The sequence below is a fragment of the Hippichthys cyanospilos genome, chromosome 15 (assembly GCF_059441005.1).
Source record: "Hippichthys cyanospilos isolate Australia breed blue-spotted pipefish chromosome 15, RoL_Hcya_1.0, whole genome shotgun sequence".
Taxonomy (NCBI): domain Eukaryota; kingdom Metazoa; phylum Chordata; class Actinopteri; order Syngnathiformes; family Syngnathidae; genus Hippichthys; species Hippichthys cyanospilos.
The window spans coordinates 8,347,107-8,362,057 of record NC_142383.1 but is presented as its reverse complement, the minus strand read 5'-3'; the positions used below and the strand labels follow the sequence as shown (position 1 = coordinate 8,362,057).

At 36.3% G+C, this 14,951-nt stretch overlaps 1 protein-coding gene across 2 annotated transcripts in view; it reads left to right on the top strand.

The window, feature by feature from the left end:
• Positions 1-5,481, top strand: part of ccbe1 (collagen and calcium binding EGF domains 1) — a 54,318-nt gene extending 48,837 nt beyond the window's left edge. For both annotated transcript variants that reach the window (XM_088435224.1, XM_088435223.1), the window contains 3 exons: positions 1,841-1,876; positions 3,253-3,288; positions 4,246-5,481. In XM_088435224.1, the coding sequence (XP_088291350.1) occupies positions 1,841-1,876; positions 3,253-3,288; positions 4,246-4,506 (333 nt within the window). In that variant the 3' untranslated portion in view covers positions 4,507-5,481. The remainder of the gene's footprint in view (positions 1-1,840; positions 1,877-3,252; positions 3,289-4,245) is intronic.
• The last annotated feature ends 9,470 nt before the right edge of the window (positions 5,482-14,951 follow it).

Below are 14,951 nucleotides of genomic sequence, written 5' to 3'. Positions count from 1 at the left end.
ACTTAAACAGATGATAGCTACAGTGCAACTTTGAATGACTCATTTTTAGAATGAGATCACATGCAAATATGTAGAGTTGATTTATAGTGATTAATACAATCGTTAAGGTCCGATCCATTTAAACCAAACCTGAAGCGTTGACCTTTTGAGGTATGAACAATGAAGGGTTAATCCATTGACACGAGGTTTTCTTTGGCTGGGTCGCATTCTCTGCCCGCGAGCGTTTTCCTTTCATGTTGATTAGTGTGACCGGGACGCGGACCAAGAATGTGCAAGATGCGGTTGTGCGTTGCCATGTTGATGAATGACACTATCAACACCTGCAATCAGATGAGCTAGCGGCGTTAACTGGGCCAAAACCTCACAAAGCCCTCCAGTGAGCATTCGGGGGGTTTTAATTACTTACGTTTGTCTCCGAAAACCTCTTAATCCTCATTAGAGGTGTGTCCGTGTTGTTTGGAATACTGATGCTAGAACACGCATACTTGAGGCGGTCAGTTTAAAAAGTAGGCTACATTAGGAGGACTTGAGGACTATATTCTCATATAATGGAGGACTTTTTACAAGTTTGTAGTATTTCCTTTCCAATAATAATTCTCTCTCCCTACTATTTTTGTGATTGCTGGGATAGGCGCCAGCAACCCGAGTGAGGATAAGCGGCTATACTAAATGGATGGATGGATACTATTTTTGGAATCAATCACAACCATTTTTATTCCGAGACCATTAATTCTGAACTCTTCTCATAATGCTGGCTTTATGCTTGTATAGCAATGACTTTTTTTTTTTATTTCACCATTTTCTTCAAAATGTATGTTTTTTATCGAGAGACATTTTTTCTAGTAAAAAAAAATCTATTAATAATACAACATTGCTCTTTTGAAAAAATATATGACAATGTTAAAGCTAATTTATTATGAAGTTAGTCTTTGGTTCTTGTAATAGTCCAATTTTCTTGAAATACCATAGATTTTTAAAACATATATAAAATAATAGAAAATAACTTTAACTGAACACGTTTATCAACGCTGAGGTTCAATCCTCGACTTTTGCCACCATATGGACGTATCCTTGAGCAAGACACTGAACCTCCAGTTGCTCCTGATCACTAAGTGAATTAGAAGTCAATCTAAAGTGCTTCTGTAAAGTAGAAAAGTGATATATAAATTCAAGTTTATTTACAATAAGTTCATTTATTATCAGGTGCGTCTTATTTATGGATCAATATTGAGCTTGGGAATCGTAAATGGGAAATGAACTGATAAATTAAGCTTTACCTGTTTCTTTTGTGTGTTTACAGTTGAACAAGGTTGGTCATATTGACATTGTCTTATTATGCTTATGAGAGTTTAGACTTATTATTTGGGTTATTATTGTTATTACTTTGAGTATTACTATATTGTGATTGAAAAAGTTTGAAAATATGTCATTAATTGAGTGTGTGCCTCATAATTCGGTGCACCTTATAGTCCGGAAAATACGGTACTTTGAATTTGTTTGTGTATGCACCCATATTTGAGATCTCAACTTAGGCCAAAAATTAAATACTGTATACTGTGCCTTTATTTAACTTGAAAAAATTACTTTTTTTTTTTTTTTACTCACAAATGTAATGTTCTTTAAAATTACGATGAACTTGTGTTGAAATCAAATCAAATTCTACTTCCACAATAACCAGGGTCAGAAGTCCATGTAACATGCCCGTGCCTAACTTGAAATTAAAACTGCATTTCAGCTCTGATGGAATCACCAAGAGTCATTAACCATATTCTCTTACTAAACATACAAACAAAATTCACAATCTTGAACCAATATTAACATTTTTTTTTCCATTCGTCAGGGGCCTCCGGGAGCGCCGGGAAAAGACGGACACAAGGTGAGATTACATTTGGAAACCGGTTCAACTACACTTAATAGAGATCTGACTTCAGCTACACGGCGATGATTGTTCACAGTTGAGGTTGCTAAATTGTATTTTAGATGTATGACCGATTGCTCGTGACGTCTGTGATCCACTCAAGTGCAAACACGTTTCTTGCCCCATGAAAATCAAAAGTAAGCCCCCCTGGGAGGGTAAGCATTTTGGAGTGTTCAAGTGGCCATTAGCTTTTTCCTGATCGGTGTTAAGAATATCAGCACGTCTGGGATATTTCAGGCTTTTTATTTTTATTTTTTTAAGAAGGGTTCATCGGGGACCTGCAATGGTTTGATATGCGTTGCAATCCTATTTAGCGACCATTTTGTGACAATTTTCCGAGTGTGATCACTCGTGTCATGTAAAAAAAAAAAATCAGTCTTCATAGTTATTTTTGTCTACTATTATTTGGCGCATTATGGAACACGGGTTTAAGATGAGTTTTTTTTTTTCTTTAGTTCAAACTTGCCAGACCAGAAGTCGTGGTCAGCGAAGACATCACATTGTTTCATTAGATTAACTCAATCAGTGTTGTTGATGATTATAGACATCAAGGAATTATTTTTGCTGGTCTGGCAGTGGAAAAGTTCATCTAAAATTTGCAGACCTCGACGTGTAAGATTTTTTGAGTCAAACATGAGTCACAGTGTTATTTGGAACACATTCAGATGTTGCATGCGTGTGAGAATGCATCATCCACTGCCCTTGACAAGATTTGATGTCAAAGACTATTTGACATCCGTAGTCGTTATTGGCAGTGAATGAACTAACATGGGCCAAAAATTTGATTTTTTTATTCAGGACTTTCCGATTCTTTTTGTGTTCAAAATCACAATTGTAGTTGTGTCCTTGCTCAAATGTGGCCTGTTTGTTACACTACTTCAAATCTCAATCATGTGCCAAAAATGAAATCTCTTTATTGAATTTTGATCAGGTTATGACTTCTTTTGGAAGCGAGCCATTTCGTTCAATACCGATTTGCTCGGCTTAGCGACTCGCTGGTGTGGTCCTCTTCAGGTGCATTAGACATACACAGAATCCTTCAATTTTCCCGCGACGGGGATGTTTGTATGGATAGATCGGAGGGGTGATGCTAATCTGTCTCTCCGAGTAACAAATCCAAACCATCTGCCAAAACACTCACAGCCCCAGCGTGACCCCCTCCCCCCGCCCAACCACCTCAGCGGCAGAGCGCTACCGTAGATCAACAGTACTTCCTCACAGTTGCGCTCGCACTCATTAAAGGGAAAAAAACAAATGCAATATTGTGAATTCCTCTTGTGTGCCCCTTTACTCAAATTCATCTAAACTAAATATTTCTTTCTTTTACCCTCCAGGGAGAGCGAGGAGCGCCCGGGCCTATTGGACCTCCAGTAAGACAATCGACAACTGTATTATCGTTTTTCCAGCGCCGTTATTTCAAGAAGCCAACGGATGCAAAAAAATAAGCAGCATTATTGCGGCGGAGCTACAGTGCAACACTATATCTATAACTACGTTTTTTACTTTGCGCTCATAAATATGACACTTTCCTTTATTAATGAATAAATGAATGAATACAATTTGGATTAAAACATTGCACTTATTCTCATAAAATTTAAATGTTGTTCTTATAAAATTACAATTTAATCTTTGTTATTATGTCAAATGAAATTTTACTCTTGCCAAATAACATTTTATAATTTTATTGTGTAAAATACATTGGATGTGGAATATGTCCTTGCGAAAAAAAACAAAAACAAAAAAAAAACTGTTAAATTCTCATACAATTGTATTACAATACAAGATACATTCATATTTTTTGAGAAGCAAAGTTTTGATTACCGCAAAAATCACAATTTAGATTTTTTTATCTCATAACATTATTATTCTTGTAAAATACTAATGTATTATTCATCTATGTATAATGAATAGTATGTATTATTCTTGTAAAATGTAAACCATTGTAAAAAAAAGTTTACTGTACGCCTTTAATATAAAAATTACTTGTCAGCTGTGAAAACGGGTGCTGAAGAAGAAATAAAACATATTTAATAAGAGCGCCCTCATTTTATTTTTTTCATTCTGTCTGTGCCAAATTAAAAATGTATTTTCAGGAAAATAACACAAAGCTGAAACAATCCTTATAAAATTACAATTCATTAAAATTTTCAATTTTATTCCTAAGCATTATCATTTCTGAAGAAGCCTTTTGAAACCTTTATATTACAACCAACAGGAATCTTGCCCAAGTCTCCATGACCCTAATGAGTCCCAAGCATTATAAAAAAAATGAATAGATGGATATTATTATCTCGTTTGCTTACTTAGTTATTGTCGTTGACTTGTAGGGCTCTCCGGGCTCTTTCGACTTCCTGCTGCTGCTCATGGCCGACATCCGCAACGACATCGCTGACTTGCAGGTCAAAGTGTACGGGCGAGTTCCCAATTTCCCGGGCGAGGAGCTCGCCGCGGCGCCCGGCGCCTGGCGGGACAGCCAGGACGCGGGCTCGGGCGAGGACTCCCGAGAGACGTCGCCACTGCCGCCCCACTCCAAGAGGAGCCGCAAGAGAAAGCCACCGCGAGACAGAACTGACAGCAGTGGATTCTAAACAGTCAACATGAGGTGTAAATATCTTATTATTATTGAAGTACTTTTTATTAGCAGTATATCATATGCCTTTAGGTCACAGATGTTTATTTTTCTATGATGTACGCAAGATGATGGGTATTTTTGAACATTTTCAAGCACATTATTGTATTTTATTTATAAATAGTATTGTATAAGAGTATTGTTTCTTAAAGGCGCTTAAAATACATGTTTCTACTCCTTTTTTTCTCATAAATGAACATCTTGTGTCTTAGAGAAAAAAAATGTTATAAAACAGTCCTCCCCCACTGTACAGGTGTGAGCCCTGTTGTGAAAAACAAAAATCTGTGAATAATAATTGCCTATAGATGACACAAGATGGCACTAATACCTTTCTATTGGACAATGCTTTGGCATTTTTCCAGTGAAAAACATAGTATTGGTAACACAAATAGTGTATTGTTCATGCATGGTTAACAAAATGCAGATACATATGTTGTAAAGTTATTTTTTTTTTACATGAATGTAATACTTGTCCTCTTAAAACTAAGATTATCATGATTTATTTCTGTAGGTTTTTTTTTCATTCTACAGCTTTATAATACAAATTTTTCAATGCAACTTCAATGCCTCATTCCAGCAACATGACATCATTTATGTGTAGAATAATAAAAAATGTTGCTGGTCATAATGACTTCTCATAGAACTCTTTTTCTACGCCCTTTTCTAATCCTAACACTTGTTGATACAGGTATCATTTTTCAAATGTGACTTTAATCTCATAGATGTTTCACAAATCAACATTGTTTTCCCTATTCTGTGATTAATCTCACAACACAAGATACTTGTATATATTAATACATCTCATTCCTCATACCATTTACTCTTTTCTCATTGCTTATGACGTTCTCTGTGTAAAATGATGAATTTGTAAGATTAAGATTGTCAACATTTTGTTCTCATGAAAATACAGTATGACTTCTTGTCATAAAATGAATATTGTAGCAGTGTATTTTCATTTTCAATTCTTCTCTCAAAATTATATTTTGCATAACCAATCTTCTTTTTTACCTGTGATAAAACAAAACTTACCATCTCCCTACTCTCTATTTTACTATCTGTCTTTTATTTTGAACACATAAGAGACAGTGGTCAAACAATTATGTTAAATTAACTCAAGATATTCATCTTATAGATTAATGCCACATGTAAGATGAGTCCACTGTGATGCTTTGCTGCCATGGCAACAGCATAACAGGCGGATGATTAAGTAAATGTTTTTTTTTTAAAAAAGGTTTGTTGACATACTTTCCTGTTCTGCGTAAATCTCCACTTAGCACCACTGATGTAACATCACACGTGTGAACCGTTTATGCACTTTAGACCCTTCGTAACACAAATGATAACAACATGACTAATATTTTATACACAGCCGTGCATGCACACACACACACACACACTTCAACGTGATGTGTGACACACTGCATTTTGTTCCATTCTTTACTATTCCCTCGTGTATTTGTTATATTGTATTAATATTAAATGCAACAGGATTTCGTTTACCCCCGAAGAAGACATTTCTTTGCTCTCACAATATGTAAGTTTGGAATTTGTGTTTCTAACCATATTTTTCAGAAACTAGAATTGTTGTTCTAAAAAAGAAAAAAAGGGAGTCTTGCTCATGCAAAGTTACAGTATTTTTTTAATTAAAATAATCATTTTTCACCACAAATTCCAAACATGGTTTATCTTGCGAAATGACAAATTTATTTTTGTTTTTTTTTCTCAGTAGTACAAACGTCAAATTTCTCGTAAAAATACGACTTTTATAAAACAATGTGTTTTTCTCGGAATGCTGCTAGCTCTTGCAACATTACTTTTTGACCATAAATAAACAACTTTTTCTCTCTATTTTTTGTGTTATGCCATAACTAGATACAACTGGTGCAAATCTTTTTTTTTTTTTTTTTTTAACATTCCAACTTTTCCTCACCACTGACTACTGAAGCTTCAAATTATGACTCCAGAAAAATAATTTGTCTGCCCTTTTCTAGTAAGTCTGATTGCCCAGCTCCCATCCATTTATAGCTGCTTATCCTCACTGGGGTCGCTGGCTTGCTGGTGGCTATCCTACATAGCCGTCCTCGCATGGAAGACGGGGACAATCTGAATTGGATGCCAGCCAATAGCAGGGACAAACAACCACTCACACACCCAATCACACAGAAGGACAATTTAGGGTGTCCATACACTTTTCATGGAAAAAACCGGAGTGGCGGGAGGGAACCCTAGTGAAGTGAGCGGGGAGAACATGCAATCTTCACACAGGAAGGCCGGGGCCAGCTAGAATTGAACTTGGGACGCTGAACTGTGAGGCGGACATAGTTTTGGGTCTAGTAATACATACTGTTGTTGAATTGTTTTCCCACTAGAGGGAGACATTCACAAAGCCAAATCTTTGAAATTGCAAGCTCAAGTTTTCAGTAAATCGTTAATATAGTGGTACCGTGACTGATGAATATACTCAAAAGGGGGAGTATACTCGTACAAGGGTCTGCAAACTCTGGCTTTAGATTCATATGTGACTCTTACTGCTGCGGTTCATGTGACGAGGGAAAAGAAATATTTACTTTCACACTACTGATTTTTCTTTCGAAGTAAGCTTCCACCAAGCGTCTTTTCCGAATTTAAAATGTTTTTGTTGCTTGCAGAAACACGATTTGACATGCCTTGTAACAGAATACTGTTGATTCATAATACATTCTAGTTCATTTTTATACAGTGTTGGGTAACATGCAGATTTTTGCCATTTGAAACACGGGTTTCCACTTTATACCATTTTTCTCATTGAATGACTTTTATCTATTCCAGCTTTCAATAACTAAATACATAAATAAATGTTTATTTTAGAATGGAACATTTGCAGTGTTGAAAAAAATAAAATGTGTGAACATAAACTGGTTTTGCAATTTGCTAAAACCTTATGTTGGGCCAAGCCCAAAATTATGTCAGCAACTGTTCTGTTGCACTTTTGGGTGACATGATGAGAATTACGAGTTGTTCTAAGTTTGTATTTTTATCGTTTGTTGCACTAGTTTGTTGAAAAAGTAGTTGACTATGAGTATGTAAATGTAGCATAAAATTTCCTTTTTTTGTTTTAATTATAATATGATTACATCTACTTATTATACTTGCTGTTCGATGTCCGAAGCTCAAGAAGTTGTACTGGGCCTCTTTAGACTTCCAACTGTGTTGTGCGCCAGCTACATTTTTTTTAATTCGCCTTAAGTCATAAAACTTTGTTGTTGCTTGAACCTTTTGTTGACCTTGCTCACTTTTGGAGAAAAAAAAAAATCAAGTTCTAATCTTAGGAGCTAAATATCATTGTTGTTTTCTTGAAAAACAACCGTTAAGTGCCCCGTTGGTGTCATTCATCACTTGTGCTTCTGCGTGTTTCCAAAATGGAGACTTTAGAAAATAATGGAAATAATTTGTGCCAGGGTCAAACTGTCGCCATCATAAATCTTTTATGAACTACACTGTGATTTTTAGGAAAGATTTTTATATTCACCACTATTCTAAACCATAAGTCTCTTGTGCTATCACATGCTGAGGAACCATCAACATTTTTTCCTGCAATTCTAGGTATAGTTTTCCTGCAAAATTGTAATTTTATCAAACTTGTGACTTTTATTTTTTGAATAGTAATATTTGTATTCTCACACAACTTTTCTGGTTAAAAGAAATTGATTGATTCTCATGACAATATTTTTTTCTTATGCCACTGAAGTATCAATTTAATTCATTTTAATGGTAGGCCCTTTAAAAAATTAAGATCACTTATTTTTCCTTATTCGCCTTTTTTTCATAACATTACGTTACATACTTGTTCGAATTACTTTTTTCTTAAATTACCACCATTACATGACTTGACAGCTTGGTACTGAGGAACTACGTTTAAATGAGCTGAGGAGCATCCTTTAGGCATAAGTAGTGCTTTGTCGCGAGTTTGTCGCGAGCTTTTTGGCGAGTTGAAGACATCCGTTTGGACAAAAGTGGTGCTTTGGCGCAGCTGCATCATCTAAGTGAGGTGGGAAGCTTTAATTGTGATTTGACGCCTTCTTGTGACATCTCGGCAGCAACAAGCTATGTTGAGGTGAGTAGTGGGGATTCATTAAAAAAAAAAAAAATGTGGTTTGCCACAATTTTATGGCATCTTGCTCCCAAGGAATTACATTAAAGTGATTTAAGGACCTTCAATGAGACAAATGTAGTGTTTCACCATCTTGTTGGAGCTTTTTTTTTTTTTTTATCTGTTAACCATACATAATAATAAAAGGCGTGTATTATGTTCATGCCATCACTCTATCAGAGTGACTATGTGACTATTTCAAAGAAGACAGGAATCACCTTTACTGGAACATGACTAATTAAAAGTCTACAAATTTGTTGGCCTTTCACATTACCAGTGTTATGGTTCCGTGTCGATTCCCTTACACACATCTAAAAATTATGACCCACTTGAGCTTTATGTGTTTGTCGACCGGCATATTTTACACCATGTTTCTGCAGTTTGTCTTGTCAGAGGTTTCACTGCATGACATGCTTTGATTTGAATAACTTTTACTTTGTCTTTTGAGGTGACATTCAACCTTGTTTTAGTTGTCAAATTTACTGTTGTTTTGGCAACTAAATACACGATGTATAGTTATGGTTTAGATTTGTACCATGACGTCATGAAATTGCATGCAGAATGCCCAAAACGGATAAAGTCACAGTACCCTTCTGAAACCTCTAGATGGCACCCGTCATTCATAACAAACTGAATGGTGGAAGCAATTTCCAAACAGGGTCCAGAGACAGATGCCTGAACGCTGTTAAGAGAGTTGCAAAAAATATTCTGAAAGAAATGATTGTTTCCTTTCTAAAAAGAAAAAAAAAAAAAAGTTCATACCCACAAAAAAATGCCCTCCCCATTTCAAACCAATAAAACAATTAGCAGCTCTAATACAGTGTGGTATGTATGCTCCCTCTAGTGGCCCAATGAAAAGTACATTCTTTTTTTGTTGTTTTTTTTTGTTATGGTCTAGTATGTACTGTATTTGAATTTGTTAACCGGGAGCTCAAGCCAATATTTCTATTGTGTGAACAATTAATTATGATTAATTTTACATTTGTGGAAGATGAATTAAGAAGCAAAATCCATTTTAGGGGATGTCACTTTCCATCAAAAGAAAATAAATCAACAGTAGCTCTTGACAGCCAACCACGGATCAGCTTGCAAATCTTAAAAAAACTCGATTATCGTCATATTAAATGGCGAGGGTCTTATTGGCAATGCCCTTCTCTGCTAAATAAATGAAAAATGGAAATTAAAAGAAAAAAGAATTTTCCCTGTGCTAATATAGCTTGATTTCATGTTTTTTAATTTTCTTGAAGAATTACAGTTAAGAATAGTTCTCATTTAAACGTGTTTTTCCTCAATAAATAACCACTTTGTGGTTGAGTTTTACAACGTTGGTGTACTCTTTTTTTCAAATTTATTTTGAACATGTATAAAATTAAAAGAAAAAATATATAGTGACTGAAAGTGCTTTCACTTACAAGATACAAAAAATACATACCACATAACAAAGCATCAATTAACAACAAAAAAAATTACAAGGTAGTCATCAGAAAGAAATACTTACTGTACTAACATATACACGTTCAAAATGTCCAACCTTTTTTCTTACAAATATATTTTCTTTTGTTTTTTTGCACAACCAAGATGTTTTTGCACAGTGGCATTATAAAATTTAGATTCTTCTTTTTATATATATATACAATTTTGGTTTATTTTGCTTTGAATTATTTGTGTTTGTGATGTTAAGCAGTTATACAACTCGGCAACCTGCTCTGGGTTGTCAGCTGCCATTATTGAAACAAAAGCATCAGCGCCGATCAACACTATCGGCCTTTTCCATGTCGTCTTTATTTGTGTAAAAAAAGTGACAAAATATGACATCACTGTTTGCGCGTCGTGCCTTTGTTTCCATAATGAGCCCATTTTCTGAGCATGCGTTTGATTAAAATGGCGGACCGCCAATAGAAGGACGCCCCCTAACAAGCTTATCTTGTTAGAGGAAAGTTGGCACTTCATTTCCCGCTGCAAAAATCTCTTGTGGAAGTAATTAATAGAGGGTAAGCCTTAAAAGATTCCAAATATTTACTGAAGTGGGCCCTTGTATCCTAATTATATCTCCCCCCACCACCACCACCTCCCCTCATTATTTAGCCCCCCCCTTCTAAAAGATTGCACCCCTTGAATGGGAGAAAATTAGTGTTACCCAATTCATTAATGAATGCGTTTAGCGTGGGCGGCAAATTAAGCGCCCCAAAAATCCTCCATTCAGGGAAGATTATGATGTAAAAAGAAAAAAAGAAAAATACATTGTTGCGGCTAGAAGACAGTGCAAATGCTCTTCTAATGAGGTGAAAGGCACCCCTTTAATATCCATCTACCCCCCTCCCCTTGTTGAAGGAAACATTGAGAGAGTTGAGGCGGACAATAATAAGAGATTGCAAACAGGTAAAAGAGGATTGAATGGCTCTCTTTCTGGGACTCCTGGGGGGCCCCGGTGCCTTGCCAGCACAACAACACTTGGCCCTGGAGAGAAGCCGCCCCCCCAAAAGCTTGTGTTGGCCAAGTTTTCTAACATTGGACACACACACACACAAACACACACACACACTCATTAAGTTATCTTTACTCTGGCTTTGTCTCGCCTAATTGGACCTGATGAGGCCCCTAATTGGTTGCTTTTTCACAAGGCCCGCCCACTTCAAGCCGCAGCGAGCATGAGCAGAGTTAATGAGAGGCCTGGAGAGTAAAAAAGAAATCTGTTTCGGCAAATGAAGAAAGGGAAGTTGAGGGTATCTTTTTGAAAAGACCAGGCGGGGCACACTAAAAGGGGGAAGGCGGGGGCAATGCCCCCCAAAACACTTGTGCGCATAAAAGGGGTGAGGGGCGTATGCTATTGTCACCGTTGCTTAAATAATGAGAGAAGGTCGCTACTGAAATGAATGTGCCAAAGTCTGATGAGTGGGCTGACCCACTCCAGGCTGGACCACACTGGACCTCATTGGAGCGAAGCCCCCTCAAATGTGGGACCCTTGGGCATTGTGATGATGGAGCATGTGCAACACTCAGCCACTTTCCTAGGGCCTAATCATTTTTTTGTTCATTTTACTCTATAGAAACACCAATAAAAGTAGAATTTCATTATGATAGATGACTACTATGGACTGTACCCTGCCAAACATTCCAATGCTCAAAAAGCCACATGGAGCTTGAAGCAAAACGATAGAGGTGGTAATCCAACTCTGTATGTCTAGGTCTCCATAGGCCGTGATAGTCACTGTTCTTATCCCGTGGTTTACATTTCACGCAATGCATTGTGGGATGCCTGGCATCATGTCCGTCGCATTATTTATAGACAAAAAAAAAAAAAAAAAAAAAAACAGACGGCGTTCATTTTCACTCACGATAGATCCCCTCGTGCACTTCTACTCGGGTAGCCATTATCTTGAACGCCAAGGTTGGGATGTGAAAAAAAGCAAGAGAAATGCTGTTCTTGATGAAGTTGTGCACCGTTTGTTTTTTTCGCATTTGTCACTTCCGATTCTCATCTCATCTTCTGTGCTAATTTGAAAGCTAAACAGCCGCTCAAATTGAAAATTGTTCAATAGAACCCGACAAGTAAACATGCTGAATCAACCCAAAACCTTTTTCCGACACCCCGCAACAAATGACGGTGCACAATGAGTTCCAACTGCTAACGATGGCTTGGTGTGTAGCGGGCCTTAAAATGGTTTCCAAACATGTCACAAACATTCTTAACGTTTTCCAATGCTGTAAAAACGAGTGGTTTATTAAATACAAACATTTCTATCAAGAAAGATTTGCGTCATAGCCTGTGATGCGCATTTCTTTCGGCTCAGCATGTATGGCAAGTGGATGAGAACATATAATGCTAAGCCGCGTTTGTTTTGAGTTGCGACATGCGGTGTTTTTGAACCCTGCTTTTTAAAGTATAGCGCTTTTTACGCCTAGGGGGATGGTGATAGCAACATTGCACAGTGACTTTGTGATGATCAATATCATAGAGGTTTGCCAAAAAAATCAATTCACAGATGAATCATGATTCTCATTTACTACAATTCAAGAATGATGTAAAATGTCCCAAAATCATGTCACAAGGCAACAACGTAATACTAGTTGGTAGCAACTACCCTAGCAAAGGGAAATTAAAAAAAAATAAATAAATAAATACACATGCCAAATAATACATGGACATTGTCAGTGCATTGATGATAGTTAGCAGCGGTTGTAGCTGTTAGCAGCTAGCTTTGCTCCTCCTCGCAACTATGTTTTTAATTATTTTTTTAATTATTATTTTTATTATTAAATCACATCTCTACCAACATCCACACACCGTTATTAAAAAACTCGTGCTCAACGCTGATCAAGGATGCTGATGCACTACTAAATCGTCATTTTACGATGCTGCACAAGTCTCCAATGTTAACACAGCTATGTGGTGCATTCAAATGCAGTCTGACTTTTCAAACTCAGACTGAAACAAAGTCCATCCCCACATTAAATGTTGACAATGGCAAATATCTAAACAATGCGGAAGCAGAGTTGTACTTATACTTCAAAACTGCCGTAATTTATGAGTTTTCAAAGATATGTCATATGATGTTTTTTTGTATCTTGAGTTGCACACAAATATCCGAATTATGAGCACTCAATGGTTGCACGATAATTCACAGATCCATTGGTATTGATAACTGAAGAGGATTAGTGTTTGAAATCCTTAGCTGTTACAAGTTGAATGCTGTTGTGTTAGCACTGCTATGGTACATAATTATTAAGGTTTATGATTTATTTATTATTTTATTAACAATTTTTGGTTAACATGTGTTTTTGTTACTTACTACTACAACCTTTGCTTGAAGGCTGCAAGAAAAAGGGGCATGGGCCATGTGGAAGGACTAGTTAAAATATTGGTCATTGTCTGGAACGTTATAATAAGACATTCAGATGAAAAGTTCATATGAACAATAAAGTCACCCATGATTAATACTGTATTTTATCTGCAGGAGTCACCAGGTCAGCAACAAATTCAGAGAATCCTTCGAAAAGACCAGAAAAAGCTGAATGCGATCATTTCAGACAGCGCCGTAATGAAAACACTAATATTACGGCGTTGGTCGTGGTTGGAACAACAAAACCAGGCCAAGACCTCATATTTTAAGAAACAGTGGTCATAGTAAATAAAGACATACGAGAGAACTATTACATTGGATGGCGAGGTATCCCCGGCAAAGACCAATTTTAAAGTATTTTATCAACTGTTCAAGTGGTAGTCCCATATATATATATATATATATATATATATATATATATATATATATATATATATATATATATATATATATATATATATATATATATATATATATATATATATATATATATATATATATATATATATATATATATATATATATATATATATATATATATATATATATATATATATAATCCTGATCAGATAGTTAAAAAGGATTTTTATAAATATTTTTTTCAACCCACAAATCCTGAAAGATTTCTCCACTTGGCGGTTCTTTCTAGCGCTTCCTCATAAAACATGCTTGGCTTTGGTATATAGAGGTGACTCAGTGGAAGAGTGGTTAGCACATTCGCCTGATAGTTCAAAGTCCTGGGTTCAATTCCAGCTCACTCTGGCCCCCTTTGTGGAGTTGGCATGTTCTGCCCGAGGCTGAGTAACTATATTGGACACTAAAAATTGTACTTAGGTGTCATTGGGCGCATGAATGGTTGTTTGTCCCTGTGTGCCCTGCAACTGGCTGGTAACCCCCCCCCCCTTAACATTAGTGGTCATAAGCGGCAAACTTACTGAGGCCCATCCTGTTAAGTTAAAAGTCACTAAAGAGAAATTTACTAAAGCAACTGAGATTAAATAGAGTTTTTACTTTGAACATGTAAATCACATTTTGTATTGCCACTTTTTCTTTTATTTTAGGTGATTTTATATATTGGTTCACGCATGACATGTTGACAACAACAGTGTACTGTATACTACTGCAATTGACTGGCCAAATATTTGCGTTGGCTACCGAACTGAGCTTTTCACAGGCACTGCTGACCCATTAACTTCCAACAGGTTGTCATTGTGCTCGGCTAAATTGATCCATTAGCATGGCTTTTGTCATTTTAAAGCCGATGCTTACCCTCAAAGGAGTGCACGTTTAACTCCCTTAATGAGGAACTACACCATAATGGCATGGAAGCTTTATTTTATTCATTTTATCCAATGAGCATTTATAATGTGCTTCTAAGAGTTTCAATACTGTAAAACAGACACACACACACACATATTGGGTCTAAAAAGTATG